At 38.8% G+C, this 24,972-nt stretch overlaps 1 protein-coding gene across 4 annotated transcripts in view; it reads left to right on the top strand.

Moving 5' to 3' along the window:
• Positions 1–24,972, top strand: part of ST18 (ST18 C2H2C-type zinc finger transcription factor) — a 167,720-nt gene that overhangs the window by 120,882 nt on the left and 21,866 nt on the right. For 2 of the 4 annotated variants that reach the window (XM_075495704.1, XM_075495705.1), the window contains exons 7-13: positions 1,817–2,614; positions 5,385–5,519; positions 7,037–7,127; positions 8,648–8,752; positions 10,157–10,362; positions 13,555–13,766; positions 22,794–23,039. In XM_075495704.1, coding sequence (XP_075351819.1) covers positions 1,817–2,614; positions 5,385–5,519; positions 7,037–7,127; positions 8,648–8,752; positions 10,157–10,362; positions 13,555–13,766; positions 22,794–23,039 — 1,793 coding nt within the window. The remainder of the gene's footprint in view (positions 1–1,816; positions 2,615–5,384; positions 5,520–7,036; positions 7,128–8,647; positions 8,753–10,156; positions 10,363–13,554; positions 13,767–22,793; positions 23,040–24,972) is intronic. The other 2 variants (XM_075495706.1, XM_075495707.1) reach the window with 2 other exon arrangements.

Below are 24,972 nucleotides of genomic sequence, written 5' to 3'. Positions count from 1 at the left end.
AGTTGGTTATAGAGCCAAATCATCATTCTTACTTGCTGAGATGTGAAAAGACAGCAGCCTTCTTTATTCAGAATACTGCAATGTGTGTGGTACTAGACCAGCTGCTAAAAAGTTACACTAAGGTTTACAGACATTTTTTTTAAACACAACTTTATGCATACAGTGCACAAGGCCACCTCTCCCTGCATGAGTCCAATTTTCTGAAGAAGAATAAGAATTAATCAATATTTTCTTTTAACATATAACAAACAGTTGAACCAAACAATTATGTAAACTGGAAATGACCCAAAATGCTAACAGTTTGGCAGCAGTAAAGTGAAATGCATTGTGGTGCACATGTGCATTTTTGTCCTCCTTTTCCCCTCCACAATAATCTGCACTTAATAGGAATATTTTAAACTATGTAGCTAAGCAACAGAGGTAATTGTTGCTTTCTAGAGCTTTTGTTAGGCACTCTAACACAGCCCAAATATGCATAATTAGGTATAATGTCTATAAATCATTATTGTACACATGTGGGTAGTTAAGTGGATTGAGAGAATAGTTCAATGAATTGGACATATTCACTGAAAATGCTTTTTATTTGTTTTCTGTAGTTCATAATACTTTAAAATTATCATAACCCTTTACACTTTCTCTTAATAGCTCGCTGTGTTATTGAGAGAAACTTCATTTGCATTTTAGACTATGCTTAATTTATTATTTAAACCTGGAGTTCTCCTGATTCAGGAGAGGACAGACACATCTTATGAAATAGTCTGTGCTTGTTTATTCATCCTCCTTTCTAGGAAGTAAAATGTTAAATTTTTCAGTTTATGTTGAATAGATCCCAACAAAAGTATGTACCCTATAATCAGCATTATTGAAGGGGCTAGTGTTGTGACTAAATTCTTCCCTTCATCCAAAAATGCTTTTAGTTACTATGGCAATATTTACTTGATCCTGGCAAACCAGTGTTGATTTTAGAGAGATAATTACCAGAAAGGAAGATGATGGAGATGTATTTTTGAGTGTCCTTGTCAGAGGAAATGTTTATAAAAAATTAAATGAGATACAAAAGGCATATTGTCTTCCACACTGACAACCTCTCCTACATGCAGCCTCTATTACCTGCTGGCTGCTGCTTTTCTTCTGAAGAAAGATGTTTATATAGACAGGATACACTTCAGTGGTGTCTTTAACAAGTCCTTTATGAGTCTGTACATAACAACCATTTCTGTTTGCCTGTGCATGACCTGATCTATCACTTAACGTGGCAATTGCAATGGTGACCAGGAGCTTGCCCTTTGTGAAGTATTGAGGTTTTTTTCCATCGAGGTCTTTCATGGGATCTGGGGTGACTGGGAAAATAATTGGGATGTATTTTGAGAAAATATTTGGGAATCTTACATGAAAGAAAAGTGAAAATAGATCAGAGGAATTTTAAAATGTGTGTGTGTGTGCTTGTATATATATGCATATATTATATAGACTGTGTGTATATATATAGTATCTATCTATATATGGCACATTATATTTATATGAATGTCCGTGTGTTCTAAGATAATACATGTCTTCACCACCAGTGAAAAATGGCAACATATTTATTTCTGATATAGCTTTGAAGCTATAATATAAAGTAGATATAATTTTAGAAGGACTTTTCCTGATGCTACAAGCAGTAATTTCAAACACAGCCTTGGTGTGAATTCAATCATTTCAGAGTACCTTTGAGTAAAGAAATGGCGATTGGTAAGTAAATCTCTTCATACCACTTCTACAAGATACCAAAAGCAGTTATTCTTACATATTTTTCTGTTGCTGTTTTCTCATGCAGAGGAAAGTACTCCAAAATCATCTGAGGAAACCCTTCTTTCGTGTGGGCAAGAAAATTCCAGTCAAAGAAAAGATAACTACTCCAGCTATCAAGATGCCGTGGCCAAATCTTTGATGAGCATGGGAAAATTAGCAAAAGATGCACCCAGTCAAACAGCGGCAGAAAATCTAAATGATAGTGGCATTCAATCCTTAAAAACAGAAAGTGATGACACTGATGAATGTTACATGATTAACTCAGCTGAAGGAAAGGAAAAGACTGTTATTTCTGACCCAAAATACTGTTCATCTGAGGAAAATGAAAGTAACTCTGAAATTATGGACAACGAGTGGGACAGCTCCTCAAATTTCTCAGAAGAAACTAGTGTAAAGCCCCATGTAACTCAGAAGTATATTGTAGAGTGTAATCAACCTAGCATCCTGGAAGTCCCAGAAATTAAGAAAGAAGAGGTAGAATTTGGCCCTTGTGAAACACTTTGTGACTCAGAAACAGAGCTAAGAGCACCCCAGGAGTCTCACCCAGATCCTTTCGAGAAGCGAATTCAGAATCCCTTCCCTGAAAGTGAAGAAGATGACAACGAGTGCCTGTCAGAAACCACAGAAGTGTCAGTTGAGCTGGACAAAACAAAAGGGAACTTGAGTTTGCTAGAACAAGCAATCGCTCTGCAGGCAGAGCAAGGGCATGTGTTTCACAGCACCTACAAGGAACTGGATAGGTTTCTTCTGGAGCATCTAGCAGGGGAAAGGAGACAAACCAAAGTTATTGACATTGGTGGGAGACAGATATTTAGCAACAAACGTAAGGAAGTATTTTTGGCTGTTCTTACTGGCTTACACATTTATCCTGTGACTGATAGAGGATTCTGAGCTGGGTTTTATAGCAACAGTAAAGAATCTGGAATTTAGCTGGTAATTTTGTTAATTATGTACCTTCACACTAGTGCCTTACATCTAACCAGGTTAAACGCTAGGTACTTGGCTTCCTGCCAAACCGCTATGTGAAATGATCAGTAATGGGTACTAAAAGGGCTGTGTAGCTGGCACTGACACTCCTTCTCCTCCTTTTCCTCCTCCTCCGCCTCCTCCTCCATAGGGCGCTAATACATACCTCCTAAATTTCAGCAGCCAAAAGAGAAGGCATTAAAACAGTGCTTAAGGAAAGGTTAGGGTGAAAAATTGGCCTCTTGCAAACACACCACCTAATTCCTAAGCCATGTGTTTTCTGAGTTCAGTCTACTTCACGTATCAACATTACGTTTTGCCACAGCCAGCACTTCTGAGCCAGGAAAGCACAAGCCGTGCTCTTCTGCCTCGTTCACCGTCAGCAGAATTACCAGTAAGTTCCAAAATCTTTATTGTTTCTGATGGTTTGTGGCATCCTACAAAGCTGTAGGAACATTGCTCCATTTTTGGTACTTAATCAGGCTTCCAGAAGTGGAGATTTCACAGATTTGGTTTTGATTTGTAAACTGGGCTGTCTCCTATGAAACTCCTCAATTAAGGATAATTACAGAACATCAAGAGATGTCATTTTATAAGCACACTCCCTGCTATAGTAAGTAACAATACATTCATCTGTCCTTTGACTTTTCCTTTTGGGCTTCCAAATATACTGAGGTCACCCCAGCATTGCGGCAATTTCTGCTTTTGATAAACAATTTACTTTGGTATTTCTAGTGTTACTTTAGAGTGGACATTGCAAATATTATATAGTTTAGTTACCTAAAGCATTTAGCGTATAAGATAACTGACAAGCTTTTTTAGAAGTTGCAACTATAAAATATTTCCTGTAGTATTTGGGAAGAATATGCAATTGAGAAGAATTTTTCTGTCTCAAGCAGCCTTTTCATTAGCATGTCTTACGCTGTGCATGCACGGTATTAGTCTACCTCCTTGCTAAACTACACGAACCTTTATTTGCTTAGATGACTATGGTATATGCAGGAATTTTACAGATACCTTTTCTTATCCTGAAACCAGCTGTGTTCACCAGGTTCACATTGGTGTCAATGTGACTTTCTCACAGCACACATAGGAAGGAGCAGTGGCGGTAAGCATGGCAGAATCTGGCCCTTCCTGCTTTGCCTCACATTGTTATTAGCTGTAGTTTGCAGGTGAGTTCAGAGGTGACACTCATGGAGGAACAAACTAGGCTTTATTCATGTTGCATAAACACCATATGATTTTAGACAATGTAGTATCAGGCACATAATTTTTTCACTTTACGTAATTAACTGGGTTTCATTTCTAAAAATCCACCATCAAATCCATCAGCTCTGAATTTTCTTTCTTGGATGCTACATCAGAAAAACATGGCTTAAATTTATATTTTTCCATCTTTTTAACGATAAACCTTTCCAATTAGTGGGGGAAAAATTAAATCATATTTCAGGGTCCCTCTTTATTTTCTGTCCACTATTGCAGCACTTTCCATTTGCAGTGATTCTAAAAAGCGTGTGGTCTCCTGTTGATGCTCAGTCTATTTTTCTTTCCACCCTATTTAATTTTTTTTTTTTTTTTTAACCTAAAGTCGTGCCAGGGAGTTTAACCCTCAGCTGTCTCTGGCGATCTTGTCCCTAAGCATGTCCTACCTCGCGGTCCAAGAAACGAGCTTGAAGGAGGCTGCTCCCTGTGCTGGCTGCAGCTGTTTTCTCCCCCAGCGTCGAATGCTGTTGGCAGCCAATCACAGATGGAGCTAAAACCATCCTCAGCAATTTATGCGGCCACTTCCTCCAGATTTCTCACAAGAGAATTTCTGGATCAGAATTCACTCCCTTCTCGCCCAGACTTTTGATCCTTCATTGGAAATCAAATAAAGCTTTCTGACCAGTGCTTCTTGCACAATTCTAGGTGCTTGAAACAAAAATTGGGAATGCGCTGCGGCCATTACAAAGTGGTAGCTGTGGGGCTGGGCTGAGACCTCGCCTTTGAAAGGGTATCGGCTGCTCCATGTTTTCACTGTCGTTGTGGGCTGCTCCACAAAGCGGCATTGCCATGTGTACCAGAGGGAGCTGCTTGCCTCGCCTCTCAAATGTAAAGTGGCATGTATTCAGTTTCCTAACAAAGAACCTACAGCCTAGAGATCTGTGATATTTAAGGAATGGCTTCTGGTTGAAATGCTTTTTGTTTGTTTGTTTGTTTGTTTCACACCTCAGCTTTTATTTGGTCGTCCCAGCTTCCTGGAGTCTGACATTAACAGAGTAAAAGATTGTTTCTGCTTTTCTATTTATTCCTTTATAGATCTTGCTGTTGGCTGATGCTGCCAGTTTTCTAGCTTATTGGACTGTGGCTTCTGTCCTGTTTGAGGCTCTGAATGGAATAAATGACACTGCAATCCTAAAGCTATATAGTTTAGCACATAAATGGCATATTGGGAGGGGGGAGCCATTGTTTAAAGGACACAGTGTGAAGAGCTAAAGTGGTGCTTAAATCACATACGTCTCTGTTAAAACTTTCTGTAGGAATTATATCTGAAGTAGAAAATAGAGAGTATCACGCCGCTAGGATCACTCAGCTGAGTGCAGACAGGGGCTAAAACCAAACAAAATCCTTATCTCATTTCTCTGCAGATTCACCCAGGCCTGAAAAGAGAGAAACCAAATGTCCCATCCCAGGATGTGATGGCACAGGGCACGTGACTGGGCTGTACCCTCACCACCGCAGTCTCTCAGGCTGTCCACATAAAGTTAGAGTGCCACTAGAAAGTGAGTATCATCACCCTGCAGTCCAGAATAACAACTGGATCTGGGCCGGTATTGTGGGTGGTGTGTGCTCATGCTGGAAAGGAAACCCACTTTTTCTGGGTGAGATTGCAGAATGAGGCTGAGAGAGGAGCCATCACATCTTTGCCCTCCAGTCACAGTCCTACTTCCCACACTCGTGAAGCTCAAGTACTCCTTGGTAGTAGAGTTAACAAACAGCAGTAGGCTCCTCAGGTGGCCTGGGAAGAATACGATCAGAGCCAAACTACCCCCACCCTGCCAGCAGACCTGCATGCTGTAGTCCTATGAATCTGCAAGATCTCGCTTGCCAATACCTTTGCTAAGGCATGCAGCACAGAAATCACCCGCTTGTTTCAGAGCTGTGACCTGATTTGCAGTAATCGCACACCGAGGCTGCTGGTTTTCTTTGCCAATAACTGGGAGGCCCAGGCATGCTTATTCAGAGATGTTTCCAGTATCCCCCTTACCAGTGAGCTCAAAAAAGTTACTTCCACCAGTACATCCCAGCTCTGGTCCACAGCACGTCCCTCTCGTATGACTGTATTGTGCTAACTCTTTTATGCCCAGTCTAGCCTGAATTTCCCTGCTTATTTCTAACTGTGCTGATCTGATTACATTGGTTTGTGTGTGTGTGTGTGTGTAATGTTGCAATGTGATGCAATGAAATGCTGCATAATAAGCCAAAACTTAATGTGAAACTATTTGTTTAAACAACCTAGATTGTTTTTTGTGGTGGCATGCATAACAACAAATTAAAAGGATACTTGCACTTTACCAACGTCTTGTTCCTAACTGTAGCTCTCCCTTTTTTTAAATCTAGTACTAAACTGTATTTATGGAAACATCTGCTGAGTTAAGCAGGCTGCTGCATTTGGAAGGCCTTAGCAACATTAACTTTCTAAAAAGTTAAAATTAACAAGTCCTTATTAATTATCACACTTCCAATCAGATGTGTTCTGTCATGCTGGCAAAAAAAAAAAAAAAAAAAATTATAATTTGGTTCCTGACAGGACAAACCAGTTGACTGAACAGTCAGTTTTTTTGAAGCACCATGCACCCAAAGGGGTAATGCAGTACTGAAGTCATGAGGGCAGACATACAAAGACATATTCTGTTTTACACAGACATACATCTCAGTCTTAATAAAAACTATCCACATCAAAGGGCATAAGAAATGTATACGTACTGTGTTAATGGTGTATGAACCAGAGGGCAAAGGGCTTCATGATGTAACATCCTTGCTAACTTCTGCCTTCGTTCATTTGAAGTCCATAGAAACAATGTGGGAAGCCACACTCCAGCGACGTAGGGATAAACTGGTATATGCTGGAGGCACCAGCCTTCTGTGTTTAGGTTCTTTGCTTCTCCTTTTCTTTTGTGGTCAAAATGTGACAGAATTGAGAATCTGAGTCTGAAGAAGAAACGTTCATATTTTTTAATATGTGTATTTTAATTGATGTATGTTATTATCACCTTTTTTTTTTCTTATTCCTGTTTAGTTCTTGCCATGCATGAAAATGTTTTAAAGTGCCCCACCCCAGGATGCACTGGAAGAGGACACGTCAACAGCAATCGCAACACACACAGAAGGTAGTTCAGAAAAGTTCCTGTCCACTTAAAACCTGACATGTACTCGGGAGTAAATTGATGGGCAAGTCTTGGAATTAGATGTTATGTACTACGCTGTAGAATGCCTATGAACTGCAAGGGTAGCCTATATTATTTATAACCAAATAATTGTGTTTAATTTCATTATATCAAAAATAGCTGCAGTACTGAGGATAGCAAATTTCACTAGTATTTTTCAGAGATGAGATTTCAAACTACAATTTCATTACAGTCTTCACAGTGAAACACCATTATTTAAAAGGGGTAGGAATGAACAAATACATTATTATTGGAACAACTGGAAAACCCAGCAGAAACCAAAGACTCTTCATTTTGCACCACATACATGGTAGTCCTTGGCAGGAACTTCCCATCAAGGCACATTCCCTTTTAGCAAAACAGGAAATTTTAAGTGGAATACTTTAGAATCCCTGTCAAAACTAACCCCATTTATTACCCTCAGGAATGTCATCTTCCCGCTTGGAACACTCTTGTCTGTTTAACTTGCTGCCTGCAGGGAGAAAGTAAAATTGAGAAAAGCCTTCCAGACAGGCAGCTGGGGAATCCCAGCTGGGCTGCAGGTGAGGCAGAGAGCTGACATGCACTGTCTCCAGCAAGTCGCTGCTGTCGGCACAGCTCTTGTCAGTATTGCTTTCTGCTGGAAGCCAGCAAGCAAAAATATTCCGTTACAGTGCTTCTGGAAAAATATAATGTCAATCTTACAATCAAATTTGGGACAGAAGATTTTCAAACCCAACATTCTTTGTTGAACTGAATTTTTGTGGGATTTTCTTTTTTGTTGGTGATTGATTGGTTGATTGGTTATTGTCTGAGGGCACCAAAATCAAGGATTATCATACTGTGTTACTATCTGTAGTCTTTACCAGAGAGATCACAAGCTTGTCTACAAGAATATATAAGGAGCCAGTAAAGATTTTTTCATTTTGTTTCCTGTTTTAAATCCCCAGTCATCTTTGCAGCACATCAGCTGTATCACAAGCAACTCATTAATAGGATAAGAAAACATGTTCTAATCTAGTAAAGCAAATAGAAAAAAAAAAGAAAGCACAACTTGAAATGACAAAATGTGTTCTTTGGTAGCAGTCATTCACATATCCCTGTTTTTTCCCCAAATTCACTTCTCTTTTAATCAGTGGGAGGCTTATATGCATGGTTTAGCTGATAAAGTAAATGGCATTTGTCAAAAAATTTACTAGTGACTTGCCAGCCACAGAACATCAAAGCAGAACTGTGGAAAACTCCTACATGATTCAGTTTCCAGATATATCACCTCAAATACACAGATTTCACAGTTTTGCATTAAGTGTTGAAAAACAGATGAATCTGGGGTATAATAGCAGCAGCTCCCATAGATGCACAGGGCACCAGAGAAGTTCGAAGTCTTTGGGTTCCACAGCACACATTTCCTTTACTTAAGATTTCATTTTAATTTTTTTCTTCTTCTTCTTCTTGTTTCTTCTCTTCACCTTGCTTTTAAACAGCCTTTCTGGTTGTCCAATTGCTGCAGCTGAAAAGTTGGCAATGTCCCAGGAAAAGAACCAGCTCGAGTCTCCAAAAGCTGGGCAGTGCCATGATCAGACTCACAGGTAGGAGCCCTCACAAACTAGTCTCTCCAAAGTATTTCTGCACAAACTCTGTTGATCAGTCCTCAGCTCTTTCCCCCATTTCAGATTTTAGCTACAGGGGTAACTCGGTTTTCTAAGATGAACCTCTGCAAAGCTGAATAACTTGACTGTATCTCAACATTAACAAGCAGCTTTCTGCTGGCTTTTGTGCATGTGGCTGACATTAAAGACAACAGACGTATCTTTTGAAAAGCAATCAAAGATATTGTACTACGTCTTACTTCAACACAAATAGCCAAATCAATGGTTCTCAAATGTCTTTCTCCTGTAAACCAAATCTCCTACCTTGCTGAAATGTTTTAAAAAATTTTCAAGAACTGTTCCTTTGTTACAATATTTTGGCCACTGAAACTTGATTAAACATCTCTTTGACCTTATTGCACTTTTAGCAGCTCAATCCTCATTTATTTTGTGATTCTTTTCAGAGGAATCTCCCAGTGATCCAGTAAGTAGCATATTATCTGAAAGGGTTGAGAACTCTGCTGATTCTGTTTCCCCACCATTGAATAATTCATATTTTTAGTGTCTTTATTTTAAGTTTATAGGTTTAATTAGTTTAATTTATTTTTATACAATGGCATCAAAAAGGGGAAACATTTTTTATTGCAATTGTATTTTGTTTGAGAGTTATATGGACCCTACAGACATGCATAATTTGCACATCATTGGCACTACGACCATTACAACCTATTGTATTCAGGTCTATTCGGGGACACTTTAATTTGTGGATTATTGACATGATCAGCTCTAATGGTTCCTTCAGAGCCATTACAGAATATTATGTCCATGTGTCTGCCAACTGCACGTGCCTTAACTCTACATATGAAAAGTCCTTAGGAAATTACTAAAGACAAGTAGTTACTGAACAGTAACTAAATGGAATAACACACCATAAATAATTTGTTCCTCCCAAATAACAGAAGCAATTATTTTGGATCATCTTATATTATATTTATACCATACTCATTCACAGTAAAGTGAGAAAAATAGTGATCCATAAAACTACAAGTCCTTTGACTAGCAAAAATCCAGACAATTTTCAGAAATAAAGGAAGCACCATGCTACAGTGGCAATCTAGAAGTCAGTCAGTATCTTTCTTCTAAATAGCCCACACCATTACTAGAGAATACTAGATTTTTTTATGTCCTCAGCTTTGCACTTGTATGAAGTTAAAGTACTCTTTGACTACTAGGTCAGCCAACATATTTATGTTATTTATTTCTTGTATATACCTACCAGTAAGTTTTACATGTGATAACAGCACACTTTCTGATACTGAGATGCAACTGTATCCTATTTTTCAAGAAAAGGTTATTTAAAGATATTCTTGTCTTTCTCATTCATTCTTTTCCTCCTCTCTGCAGGACAAATTTAGCGAAGCAGCCTGAGGTACCTCAGTACAATTACAGAACTTCACAGCCAGTCACCTCCTCCAGAGCCACCCTGGCGAAAGAACAGGAGAAGTTTGGGAAAGTACCATTTGATTATGCCAGCTTTGATGCACAAGTCTTTGGCAAACGCACAACAGCACCTGTGGCACAAGGACGAAAAACACCCCAGTTCCTTGAATGTAAGCTTGAAATTCCATTATGTCTTGGAAAATGGGCAAAATGTCGATGACTTTTTTTTCTTTTTACTTGTTCTGCTTTCAGATTCAAAAAATCTCTGTAGGAAACATCTTTGACCACTTGTGGCCAGCATGCTAAATATAATCGCTAGTTTGCTAAATACAGAACGCTAGAATGCTAAATATCATCACTATAAGGTTTACTTTTTTGATGTTTCTTTTGAAAGCAATTATTAGGGGAAAAGAGGAGTAAAAAGGAATGGTTTATGTCTTGTCTGTTACCTTCTTCCTTGGCTAAATTGTGATATCTTTATGTGATAGGATGCTGCCATAAGAAGTCCCATGGAATATGTCTGCACAAGACAATGAATTCTAGTACAGAGAAACCCACGTTAGGTTTTAAAAGGCATTTCAGGTACCTTTTAAATGCATCCATACAGGTATTATACCTCCTAGATCACCATGTGCCTCGGCTGCATTACTTCCAGGCCTGGGTTGAATTCATTTTGATATCTTATATTTCTGTAGTGCATCATATTTGTAGTGCAGACATATCCAATGCATCAAATTGTTATCAAGATTCCTCTGCTTGCATCACTTACAGATTTGCTGAGGTACTACTCTGTACAAATGAGATACCACAGTGTGAACCCTGATTATTTATTGCAGATGTTCTTCACAATCTGCATGGGAAACTTCAGCAAGATTCTGCCATTGTAAAATTTATAAAATACTCTTTCTTTCAAAGAAACAAACTACTTTGTTTCCATGAGGGAAATGGAAAAAAAGGGTTTCATTGCACCATATCTGGGTTCAGAAGAAAATAGATCCAAAACAATGTGACAAAAGACTCTTTAGTTGTTTTTTCTTCTGTTCGTGACAAAAAATTTAGTAAAGGAAAACAAAAAAAAGGAAAACAAATTGCATCCCGCTTATCCCAACGAAGGAGAACATAAGGTGAACAGAAAAGCAGAAAATTGTATATATGTATATATACATATATAAGATAAGATAAGATCATTCTAATACTATATAATATTATATATGTTTTATATATTTATAAAATTTATTTATTTGTGTATGTGTCTGAGTACACACACATATATATATATGTTTGTAGGCATCTATGTGTTTGTGTATATACATAAATACCCTACTTAAAATTGCGAATGAAAAGTAGATATTTATCTGGCCTGGAAAATAGACTTGTTCAAATGAAAGCAAATATGTGCATTGCCAGCTTCTTAGGTGGCAGATTTTCCAATTTTGTTTGTAAAATTGAATATTCCCTATTAGCTGTCTCTTTGCACAGATGTATGTCTATTTCACAGGTTCATTTCAAGGAAAAAAATGATTGAAATGTTTTTATACAAATGCAAATCCATACATATGCAATTTATGTATAATGTATATCAGGGCTGAAGTTTACAGCCTGTTGTTCTTGCAAAGATTGCAGTGTGCAGCTATTATTTTAATGGAAAGGTGAAAGTAAAAGAGCAGGTGAGTGCTTTAACTATGCAGATATACAAAAGTTGGCAATAAGAAGCTGATGATGTAGTGATTGGTTCAGCACCCTATGTAAATATATAGCTAGCCAAAAGCCCATCATTAGCACTGTGGATTCTTTACTTATAAACTTGATTTATTAACCAAACATGCACCCTTCATAGCCTGCTTTTTTTTTTATCTTTTAGGGTGGGTAATGGAAAATGCACTTTTTTCTCTTTAAATATAATTTGAAGTTAGCTGTACTAACTTCTAAAAATGTAGACCCTCCTGCTTGTGCTACAGTTTTACAGCAGGGTAGATAAATCCTTTTTCATTTGCACTGGAGAAAGGGAGAACTGAATCATGAGGCTTTTATGTATTGCTCTACTGAGATGCCTCCAGTACTTAGAAAAACTGAATATGGCATTCAGCTACAGTCAGTGCATACAAGCAAGCATTTCTCTTAGAGCATCCCAAGTTTGAGGAAAGACGAGTTTTCCAATGTCTTGTATAGGTTTTAGCATTAACGTGCACTCAGCCAAAGCTCTACATCCAAAGGGATCCAGTGCCTTGGGGCTCAGATCTTTATGGAGCGAGCAGATGGCCACATGCAGAAATGTTCTTGGTGTATCTGGATGTAGGCTGAGAAATTGGATTTTGCTTAGTTTATCTTTGTAGGACACTGTGGGAGCTACAGACAAAAGAAGCGATTATTGCTTACTAAGAGCTGGGATCGTGGTGCTGTGTTTTCCCTACAACAGTTAATGACATCTCAAGCTCCAAAATCCAGAACAGGGAGCAGAGTTCTTTCTACCTGTTTTAGAGTAAGTGCTGCTGATGGAGCAGAAAACAAAGAACCACACACACCACTTTTGTCTGTGGAAGTGCTTTTCTGTTCACCTGTTAGTTTTTCACTCTCAACTGACCTCTTTGTGCCTAGTAAATCTGTGTATTATTCCAAATGATAGCCAGCATAAGATGGTGAGCTAAGATCAGTTTTATTCTGAAGGTTCAGTGTCATTATTTTTTTTAATTGATTAAAAGGTAGACTTAAATTTCTAAAAATTTCCACAGGACTGCATATTCCTGTGGAAATTTTTAGATCCTGTATCAGGATCTAAAAATCCTGATCCAAAATCAGGACTGCATATTCCTAAGAGGTAATGTTCTTATCTGATGGCTCCGGTTCATTCAAGAGCCCGGTCTTGTTTTCCTTACTCACATAAGCAAAGCTGTTTAAATAACAGACTTATTCATTGAAGTAGGGTAAGCAGTGTTGTTTTAGCTAAGACTGGACAAGTCACTGTTGTTTTTTTACACAATAGAGCTCCAAGAGGAAGCCTTTGTAAGGATACATTTACAATTGCATTTGCCCACCAGTGTTGTCAGGTCACAATGGATAACACATTAACGCTTCTTCAGTCTTTCCTTGGACATCATTGCTTTTAATGCCTGAGTAAAGAATGAGTAAAATCTGAGTAAAAGTCTCAGATGCTTTGTTGAAAGATGTGTATTTGCCGGGTAAAAATTAAATTATCGTGTTTCTGAAGCCATTTTTACAGCAAACCCTTACTGCCAATAGGAAATGGATTGTTTTAAATGTATTCTTTGAATATTTTACTGTATGAAATTGTAGTCTGAGAAACAAAACTATTTAATGGGAAAAATCTCATACATGCAATTGCTAATCAAATCTCTCTTCAACAGCAAAGCATTTTTCAAATCCAGTGAAATTTTCTAATCGACTGCCTAGTGCTAGCGCCCACACACAGAGCCCTTGCCATGCCAACTCTTATAGCTACGGTCAATGTAGTGAAGACACCCACATAGCAGCAGCTGCTGCTATCCTGAACCTTTCCACCCGCTGCAGGGAAGCAGCAGAGATCCTCTCCAACAAACCACAGAGTCTGTCTGCCAAGGTAGGGTAGTCCAAGAACCTGGAGGGTGTGCTAGCTACTGAACTGTGCGAATAAACTGTCTTTCATGTTAGTGACTGCATTAAATCCCCAAAAAGGAGGCTTCTGTTTGCATGTTCTTTTGAAGAGAGACAGAGAAAAAATCAGTACTGTAGTGACCAGTTCTGATAAAAATAAATAAATAGCAAGAATTATGTTGTTACTCTTTTTATAATTGAGCCCTAAATACAAGGGGGGAGTTTTGTGGGAGGAAAAAAGAAGGATATTTGAAATCCAGCAACAATCTGTGATGGATAATGAGTTAGATCTGTTTAAAGAGGGAATTTTCCTCCCTCTGAAACCTGCCATAAGCGATCATTTTGGAGGCTGATTAAAAAAAAAAATAATCATGTGATTAATCAAGGTGATATTGGCTAGCAATGGAACAGAACTACACATATCGAGTCTGTTGTCTTTGGAGCTCATGACAGTTTGACAAGGTGTAGGGAGGGAAATAACAACAGATTTTGGTAAAATTATCCTTTCTGCTGGCAAGAGAGCAGAATCAGGCCCATGGCGTTTGGAGATAGATAATTTGGGCAAGTCTGTCATAATGGAAGGCTGCCTAATACCGTAGATTTTTGCATGGCCTTCATGTTTTGGTTTCTGCTCTGTGTTTCCTCACAGATCTTTATGATTTACAAATGGTACCATGTGAGATATGAGCCTTATTTTCTGTGCCATTACATAGTATTATACTGCTGATGAAAATAGATAAGATTTTCTTCTGATGACCACGGTTGTGGGAGCACTGTTGTTTATTATTTGTATTAAAGTCAGACATGCTCCACTTCAATGAAAGTTTTGAAAGCTCTGTGTAGATGAGAGGGTGCCATTACAAGAACTTGAGAAGAAATCATTGGGGAATGAAAAGAGGTATATTTATCAAAACACAAAGTAGCAGATGTGTTTCTGCTGTGGGACTCTGAGTCACAATGTGTGCTCCAAGAGACAGATGACATATTTTTCTGCAAGTCAGTGTCGCTCTACCTTGTCTATTGTAGCACCAGGCTTAGTCTGGCTAGAGGTGGCTTCCACATGTGTTGGTTTACAATTTGGTTGGGCCTTCATTCACCATTGATAAGAGGTTAGCTCTTATTCTTTGAGAGGAACCACTTATTTTACCACCAGCATAATACCTTGTTATGTATTCCATGCCTTGCTCCTTTGCAGAGTGGTATCTCCTACTTTGCTGCCTTTGATTTCCACTTGTGAAGTCTTGGATCTTGAAACCGATGTTGCGAGATGCCCTAGAGTAGACTTTTTAGGGTGTGTCCACATGCATCCCCCATAACACAGACGTTATCTGTCCCAAAGATTTCTCATGGAACCTTTTCCAGATGACAGATCCATCCCTGATACATGCTGCAGAAAGCTCCTTCCACTGGTCTTCAATAGAGACTTCTAGCAGGGAAGTGGAAACTGGTGCCAATGGCTGGATTAAATTGCTGCTGCAGCCTTTGGCTGACCTTAGCAATAGACCTTCTTGCCAGAGAAGAGCAGTAAAGGGACCAGGCATAACCCAAAGATTTTCTCCTCCGTACCTGCTTCACAGTTGCCAAATCATGGGGAAGGTTTGAATGGAAGTGAACATAATAGTAACGATATGGAGGGACACTTGGGGCACATAGCTTACTCCTTTTTCACAGCCAGGAATCCAGACTAAAAGAAAATCACCTGCATACCTTGCTATCTGCCTGCCTCCACTTTTGCCAGACTTTCTGGAGGGCATACTGCTACAAAACATCTGACACAAGAATCAGAATTAGCTTCTGGCCAGAACACAGGCAAGTAAGCCCCAAACAGATTTGGTCGCCAAAACCACACAAAACACATTTTTATTTGGTTTTGGCGATTTATTACTTTTATCAAACAGGACTCAAACAAAAAATTGTGGGAATAATTCTCTAGATTCTCTTCAGTGAAGATGCTTTCTTATTTTAAAATATGAACCAAAAAACAAGGCTAGTTTTTTATCAATGTTTCTGAATTGTTCCGTAGCTGATATTGGCCACAAAGGTCAATGTTTAACTGCTAGAATATCTTACATATTTTTAGATCATAAAAAACATCTCTTGAGACTTTATCAGTGTTTGGACTGAAATAATGCAGCATCAACAGATGACTACAGAGTTAATGATTTTATTTTCCTACTCTTGATAGCACACACATTCACCAGGTCTGAAAATACCTGTGTGGGGTAGCTGTGTTCAGAGCCCCATAGCATCTGACCTCTCAGCACTGTCCCTGGCCACATTCCTTTGTTCCCTTGCCTAAGAAAACCTGATTAGCATCGTCCATACCTTAGCAGGTCAAAGCTACTGACTTGTGAAGGTGTTTGCTCTTATATGAGCATTGGGCAGCCTCCCAGAAATCCCAGCCATGACACTTTGCAGGTGGGAGGCAGCGTGGTGGTAGAGCAAGGGCCAATGGGGCTGCAGAGGATTTCCTGGACTTGCAGGAAATCCTTTGCAAGTTACACAATTGTCAGAGCTGTAAAAATATTGTGCTTCTAAGTTTTAAAAGCAGAAATTGAACTTCAAACATTTCAAGTGTCATTTTCTTGTGTTTGCTCAAGGCATGCCGATGCCACCTTGCTTAAACAGGTGGGCAAAACACCAAAACATTGTTTAGCACAAGTGCATTCCTGAAGTAATTTTTTTTCTTTCTGTCTCTCAAATTTTATTTCTAGACCTCCAGAGTGTTGTCCATTTTTTAGTAAGAGTTGGATGTTTTACCTTGAATGTTCACCACTTTTTTGTAAATATAGATAACACTTAAATGAAAAAGTGAATATTTTTTACAGCACAGTTCCAAATTTCATTAATTTAATGTATTTTCAGATCTATATCTCACATTCCTTACATATTAGTTCAAAAGGGAGAGTCTAAGCCAAAAAAAAGAAGGGTAGCAAGAATAATCAGATTACACGTTAGCAGTACCGTTGGTAAGCAAAACTTCACAAAGAGACCTAATGTACAAAGGTGATCTGCCAAATACTTCTAGATTAAAATTCTGAATTTATAAATTAAGCCATTTAAAGAATCAATTTATTCTGAGATGGGCAGTAAAATGGAGCCTAAGCTTTCTCCATGAATTATCTATCAGCTGTTTACAAAATACTAAGATTATCAGATACCTTGGTGATACTGTTTTAAAAAATAATTAATGCCACATTAACATTACATTGTCTAAGCCATTCAACCCTACAGGTGCAGACACCTGGGACTGTAGTAAACTGTTCCCCTAAATATAATCCTGATGAGCCAATTCTCATGTGGTTTGTACCCCAAACCAGTCTCCTGGTCTGCATTTGATTTGCAACTTAGGTAGCTTCATTCAACTCCCATTGAAGTAAACAGAAGGACTCCCCTAGAAGGCTTAGCCTGCAGTTTCTAGCACAGTGCAAGGTCTACATCATCACAACATCCAGAGATCTTCCCTGTTTACAGCCCTCACCACGTTCATGTCTCACAGAGGTAGCTGCAAGCAATACAGTTTATCTGTATCCTCATCACTACTGCTTGCCAAACATTTTGTTGACTGTTTTGGTGTTTTTCCCACCTGTTTAGACAAAATGGCATATGCGCACTATGCCTTGAAAGAAAACAAAAAATGACACTTGCTAAAAATGTTTAAAGTTCAAATTCTGTTTTTGAACAAAATTATGTCATCTCTCCATTCTTGGATATTGATGATGGTGATAATTACATCAATTATTTCAACAATGTAGTTAGTACTCAGCACGCTTGTCAGGCAGTCCTTTACTCCAAATACCTTAAAGCCTAAATACAGGATGAAAAATCAGCCAAGAATATCACTAGGTACCATCCTGTTACACTGCTGTGCATATTGCTCCTTGAGTATACTCTTGGCTGACTTTTTTTGAATTTGAGAATTGCTCTGGGCTGAAATTGTGACTTCATTTGTGTCTCAGATGTTGCTGGGCAGTTACAAGTTTTCTTATTTTGACCCAAATTAGTATTTTAGTTTGCTGCAGAAGAACTCAATTGCTTAAATTTAAGCCTGAAGAATTGAGGACCATGAGTATGTATTTTTATTGGCTGGGAATAGAAAAGATTGTAATCTTTTGGATGGAGTTGCATTAAGAATAGTATTCATACACATGGCAGGATACTACTTCCAGAGTTACCCCCGATACCAGAACTGAAGAGCCCTTTTGAGCTTTCCAAACCAGAATGAACTGCTAGTGGGAATGCAAAATCATTGGTAATGTTATTTCTTTGGACTTACTTAGTATTAAGTTGTATGGCTGATGCAAACCAAAGAATACATAAAACCCCCTTATATGTAATGATACAATCTCCCTAAGGTCACAGGTTTGAAATAAGATTCATACAGCACAATAGTTCACTCTTTCTCATCCAGCTATTAGATAAAGCTTAACTTGTAATCGTTACTGGAGACACACTGCAGAGTATTAAATGTTGTGAGTGATCAGATGGACCAAAAGCATATGCAAAAATGCAGGACTAATTTATCACAAAAACCAACATCCTTTATTGTCCTAGCTGATGCAGTTCAGTTCTAAGGACAAGACTTAATAACGTACTAGAAAATATTCTGTAATATTTATGTCTAAAATAAAGGAGGCTGAAAAAGCTTGACTAAAGTACAAAGCACTTGAAGAGGATAGAGACCATTTTTTGTTTACATATCTATATTAGTCTTCATTTTAGATAGATATTCATAGTAAAGTACTACTTGTACCTTATATTTTCACTGAATAGATCCTGGAATAAAGAAAATATGCTTCAGTCATTTTTCTCTCATTTTTTACTCTGGAATCCTTTTCCCAGCTGCTTGTAAAACCTGTGGGGGTGATTACACTGTCACTGATGTGAGAGTAGATAAGGACTAACCTGAATTTAATTACCAGGTGTATCCTCTCACCCTCATTAATTTTTCTTCATTGCTTCAGTGGATTTTTTCCTGGTTTACACCAGTGTAAATGTAAATGTAAATGTAAATAAGATCAAAATCAGGCTCCAAAGATTTACACAGCTGCAAACTAATATAAGTTAGGAAATAATAAGCACAAGTCTTATGGTAGTAAGTTAGGAAATAATAAGCACAAGTCTAGAGCACAAGTCTTATGAGGAGCGGCTGAGGGAGCTGGGGTTGTTTAGCCTGGAGAAAAGGAGGCTGAGGGGAGACCTTATCGCTCTCTACAGCTACCTGAAAGGAGGTTGTAGAGAGGTGGGGGTCGGTCTCTTCTCCCAGGTAACAAGTGATAGGACGAGAGGAAATGGCCTCAAGTTGCACCGGGGGAGGTTTAGACTGGATATTAGGCAAAATTTCTTCCCCGAAAGGGTTATCAAGCATTGGAACAGGCTGCCCAGGGAAGTGGTTGAGTCACCATCCCTGGAGGTATTTAAAGGACGTTTGGATGAGGTGCTTAGGGACATGGTATAGTGGTGGTCTTGGTAGTGTTAGGTTTACGGTTGGACTCGATGATCTTAAAGGTCTTTTCCAACCTATACGTTTCTGTGATTCTGTAATAAGATACATTTGCATTTTTATTTTGCTTACATTTTTAAGGAAGAATCAGAACAGTTTACATTGTTTTGGTAGCTATATTTTAAATATGTCATGATAAATGGATAAACGTAGGCCGGTTCACACATGCACTAGAGTTGATAGTTATAAGATCTTGCCTTCATTGAGGAAAGCACAGCCTTTAAACGTCTGAGCTGAGCACAGTAAGTGCCATTTTCTGTCAGCGTGTCATAGCACTGCTCTAGCATTTTTTGCCATTTTCCGTTTTTGTGGTTTAAATTCCATTTTAAAATTAATGTAAAAATAAACGTGGTAAAACAAGCAAAGGAGACATATTGAGAGGAGGGTGGGATGAGAGTAGGAATGAAAACTGGAGCAGTGTCTCTGACTATCCTCTCTTTTTGCTCTGCCATTTGGAGTTTGCTATGAAGGCAGCAAAGTGATAGCTCTTTTATACCATTCTGAATAAAAAGCCATGCTGTAAACGTGTGATCCATCCTGTGATGGGCGAAAGGGGATATTTTTTCCATGACTATATTTAATTGTTGTGTGCATCTGTGAGCTCACTTAAACCCCATCTGTACGCTACTTCACAAACACACAACCCAGCCTTCCCTGAGCAGAATTAGGTGCATGTTGGACAACCCAACTTCTACGTGAATTTCAGCAAAGTGCTGAGGAAGATTTAAATATCCATTTTAGTAAATGTTCTGCTTATCAGCCAGAGCTCCTTGTTGTGGCTAATGGTATCTGTTTCTCAGAGACAATATGATTCCTGATATTTTTCTACATACAGTTTCATCAAGGAGGGGACCTTGATTGATTTGGGTCCTTTTTGTTGTTGCTGTTGCCTTCTGAGTAGTTGATATTTTGTCAGTGACAGAGAATCTGCACTATTTATGGGTTTTGCACTATAAAACTACTGCAGCCCAGTCACATGGCCTCCTTTCCTAAGCCATCTGTCACAGAGGTCTGGAATTTTATGTGAATGTTGGTTGTGCAGACTTAACCCAAGTTTTTTTATTATGAAAAATGTCAGCAACTACAATATTTAGCATTTTACTTTACATTGGTCATTAAACTTGATTACTGTAGCTCTGTTTCATTGCTATAGTTACATATCAACTATGAAGCCAAAAAACACTGGGGCGATCATGGCAGAGCTATATTGTCAGATCCTGGAGTGTGCGCTTGGCACTGATATAGTTAATATCTTGAATTTTTGTAACTAAGGTTTATTAATGCTGGTATAAAAATGTATTTGATATTATACAGATGGCATAAGATGTTGTGGTTACTAAGTTATTATCCAGGATAAGCTGCACTGTCAAATTCAGGGCTTAAAACTATCACAGGAGATTAAACTATTTACTAAAAGGGGGCAGAAAGATATAACCAAAGCGTCTTAGTATGAACATATTAGAAGTGTATTTACTTCCCATAAATATAATAAAACATCTCTCTCTTTAAGCTGTATGATTGAAAATGTGAACTTTGCTATGCAGGAGAAGCAAACATAAGAGGTGCCTGAGTTTCTGAACTGGGGGCAAGCAGATGGCTTGGTAGTGCTTCAGTCTAGGTGGGCATCTGTCTTAGGCCCATGGATACAAAATGGAGTCAGGATGCTTGAGTGAGGAGAGATCACTGGGCCCCAAATTTTCAACTTCTACCAACATTTTCCTTCTGATTAAAAAGATTTAATCAGATGCATTTTACCTTTCAATGAGTCACCACTGGTAGGGGTAGAAGACAAGGCTGCATGAAGGAAGCTTGTGCCTTCAGTCCAACCAGGGTGGCCATGTCACACTTTCAGCACAGGGGAAGAATTCCTTGTTTCACCACAACTGTTTTTAAGATCCTCAAGCAAAGATACATTTCACTGCCCTATCTTTAACCATTCAATGGTTGACTAATTTTCAAGCTCCAGCAATAGTTAATGGGAAGAAAGAGAAAGGGACTCTTTCTGCCAGTGTCTCATCTCTTCCTAAGGAAGAGGCCCAAGAAAGACAGAAAAACTTGCCCCCTGGACATACATGTCTCTTTTCCATTTACAACAGAGCATCTAGGTGATTCATTTACGCTATGGGTTTACTTTTGTATTACCTAAGGTAGGAAGTCTCAATCTGGGTTTATACGACTGTCTCCTACCATTATACAGCACCTAACATATCTAGCCCCAAATTCCCAAGTGGTATCTGAGCTTTGTGGTGATGCAAATAAGAAATAGTAGTGATAACAATGACAGGAACACACAGAGCAGTGTTAATTACAGCATTCTACATGTGTAGATCTATGCCATTGTTATTTATCTCTATAGCCTTTGAATGTTTCCCACCTTATTCAGGGCAACACACAGAACTAGACTACCAAGTGCTCCTCTAGAAGCCACCTCTTTCACCTCTTCCCCTACTTGACTTTATTAATTGTTGGCAATAGCAAGCACTAGTCTTATACTCATCCCTGTAATACACAGTATGTCAAAATGCAGTGTTGCATATTGAGCATGATGGGAAACTTTTTGTTGCTTCCATTAGTAAGTTGCACTTTCAGGAGCTTTTAATCATTCCAAGACAAGGAGTTTGTACTCTTTTTCTGTGGTCAGACAGGGTAAGGCAGAACAGTGTGCTTTCCTTCCCTTGTTCTTCTTGTGCAGCTGAGCAGCACTTGCCCCTTCTTGTGAGCAGGAGCTGCTCTACAAGCTTCTCCCAGCCCGGAAAGAGAAGTTGGGTCTCTCCCCAAACGGCACACACCCCTGCAAGCAGAGGCTGCTCTTAGCTGTACTTCCCAGGTAGCAAAGGCTTTGTTAACTCATGCTGAAGGTCTCCATCAGGGAGAACCTCCTAAAGATCCTCCTGTGGTTCCCAGTCTAGTGGTCTCAGTGCAGACCTGTGCCTTAGTGGCCTAGTCAAACTATGATTAAGACAATATGTTATTTTGAGTGACATACAAAACCCTAGTGAAAATTTCTCCTACTGTGCTACTTTTAGGCATATTCCCCCCCGCCCCCTTCTCTCCCCCATGATGCAGATGTTGTAATATTTCCGGGGTGTGGGGGGAAGGGAGGATATGTAATAGTAATGCCGTTGATGACCTAAACAATGCATTAATGCTTTTAACTGTGAATTGGGGTCATAGTTCTCTGTAAGAATGGAAAGATCAAGAAGATTTAAAGCTAAACTTTTTTTAAATAAAACTAGATTTAGGGTGTATAGGTTATGGTTTAGAGGCATCTTATTTAAATTCCACTTACTATGTTTAAGCTGAGATGCAGGGATACCATTACTGAAGCTACTCTTAAGTCTGCCTAAGAGTTGGACATTAACTGATATAAATCAAAAAGCTGATTTTAGATTCAGATAAATTTAAATAAAAGCGTGCATTTATATTTATCCTTTAAAAGCACCACATGGTTGTGTTGCAGCCTCACCACGTCCATGGCTAAACATGTCTCTGTTTCCTGTTGCATGTCAGGGAGCTGAGATAGAAGTGGATGAAAATGGCACTCTGGATTTGAGCATGAAAAAGAACCGAAGCCAAGACAAAGTTATGCCTCTCACTTCTTCCAGCACAGCACTTCCCACTCCTTCCTCTTCTCCTTTCAAAACAAGCAGCATCCTGGTAAATGCAGCCTTCTACCAGGCTCTTTGTGAACAGGAAGGCTGGGATACACCGATCAACTACAGCAAGACCCATGGCAGGAAAGAAGAAGAAAAAGAGGTATTTTTTCAGTTTCTGAGTGACTTTTTCCCTTGGATGAGTGGCCATATGATGGTCTTTGGGATGACCATTCTAGTGCAGTTTAAAGGGAATCGATTTGCACAGGTAGAGGTTTGTGAATATTCAGTTGGCTTTAATGCCCTCTCAGATGTGGCATAAAAAATCACTACTCACTTTGAAAAATCTTGCTCTCAGACCTTATTTTCAGAGGTTGAAAACAAAAACCTTTGATTTCAGTATGGGTTGTAAATGCCTATAAATCTCTATGACAAGGAAATCAAAGCTCTCCACAATTACAGACTTTTAAAAAATTTTCTTCCTAATGGCTCAGTCCTGTAGCACAAACACCCAAATGACTTAGGGATCACTCAAAAAAAAAAAAAAAAAAGAAAAAACCCCATTTTTTTCACACTGAAACATAAAGTAATTTTTCCACAACAACTCTTTACAATTCTAGATAACTCATTATCTAAGTATTTAAACATATATTTAGACCCTTGCCTGCAATATTCTTTCAGTGGAAAACTTTTTATTTTACATTTAACATACTTCAAGAAATCTCTGCCAATGAGTCTTAGATCTCACAAGTGAGTCTAGTGGTCCAGAATTGTGAAAGCACAAATTAAGAAATAAAAAATTGTTAGGAATTCCTGAAGGTTTTGGTTACAAGCAGCACAAGAGGATATGTACATAATTTCCACCAATTGTGATATTTTTTGTCCCATAACGAAACAGCATAGAAAAACTAAATGAGTATATACAGGTGTCTTCCCTTTTCAAACTGTCCTAGGAAATGTAAAACCCCAAACTTGAAAATGCAGTTGCAGGAACAAAGATGAGCAACTTAAATTTCAGCAAATATTTTTATTTAGTAACTTTCCAACTTTTATGGCTAACCTTCTAGACTACCACTTCAAAGTCGATAATTGTCTTCATTTTAGTTTTGTTTCTGTTTTGCTCTTTCATGTCTGTTTATCCTATCTTGGCAACATGGCAGCATAGTCTCCTTTCTTTTTCTTTCCTGTTCTTCTATTTTGCTGGCAAGTTTAGTTTTACTTTTTTCTCTTGAGCCTGGCTGTCAGAATATGGATTGCTTGCATTTTTCTTAAATCAGGAAGGGACCAGCAGCACCTTTAAAGGCTAATTAGATAAAATCTTGGTAATTAACATAGACAAGCCTAAGTGATAGCTTTCTGAAGCAGAAAAAAAAAAAGTCCCAATTTGGAGTTTTTATTCAGCTTCAAATACATTTCCTCTTTATTTAGTTTTATATATCAAATAATAGCATTTGAACATTAGGTTTATTACAAAATTATCTTTTGTTCAAATATCAAAACTGGCACTTCAAGAAGACATAGACAGGGGTAAATCTATTCAGGGTTGAGGTTAGGGGATCCAGGCCTCCAATTCCAAAAATACCTGGAAATAAAAGATAGTTCAGTTGTCTGAAGAAAAAAATCTGCCAGCACTGGGTAGAGACCTGTCGTAATGAGACAGTTTGCACCACGATGGATCATTTCTTGGAGGCTGGGTTGTCTTGAAGAGCACACTGTGGTGCTCACCAGCACTTTGTGGTGGTCACCTCTGTGGGGCTGATGATGCTCCTTACCTCAGCAATGACAGCACGATCCCTGTATCAGGGATTTGGAGTGGGTTTGACACGAGGTGGTAGGCTGAGGGCTCAGGCTCTTCCCCATTCATGCCGCATAATGTGCAAGCACATCCAGCTTTGAGAGAACCGCCTTGCTGCAGGGAATCAGTCGGTGTCAGACTTGGCAAGGGGCCTGTCCTGCTGCTCCTCCTCCCTGCTGCCACCGCAGCTCAGCGCAAGAGCCATGGCAGGAGCACCTCCGCATCCCCCCCGGTGCCTGTTCGACTTTCGGAAGGCCTCAGTGGGTGGCTGGCTGCTTCCCTCTCCCTTACAGGGAGCTGG

This window comes from Mycteria americana, chromosome 2 (assembly GCF_035582795.1).
Source record: "Mycteria americana isolate JAX WOST 10 ecotype Jacksonville Zoo and Gardens chromosome 2, USCA_MyAme_1.0, whole genome shotgun sequence".
NCBI classification, from domain to species: Eukaryota; Metazoa; Chordata; class Aves; order Ciconiiformes; family Ciconiidae; genus Mycteria; species Mycteria americana.
Note: the sequence above shows the minus strand (reverse complement) of the source record. Positions and strands in the feature narration are given on the sequence as shown.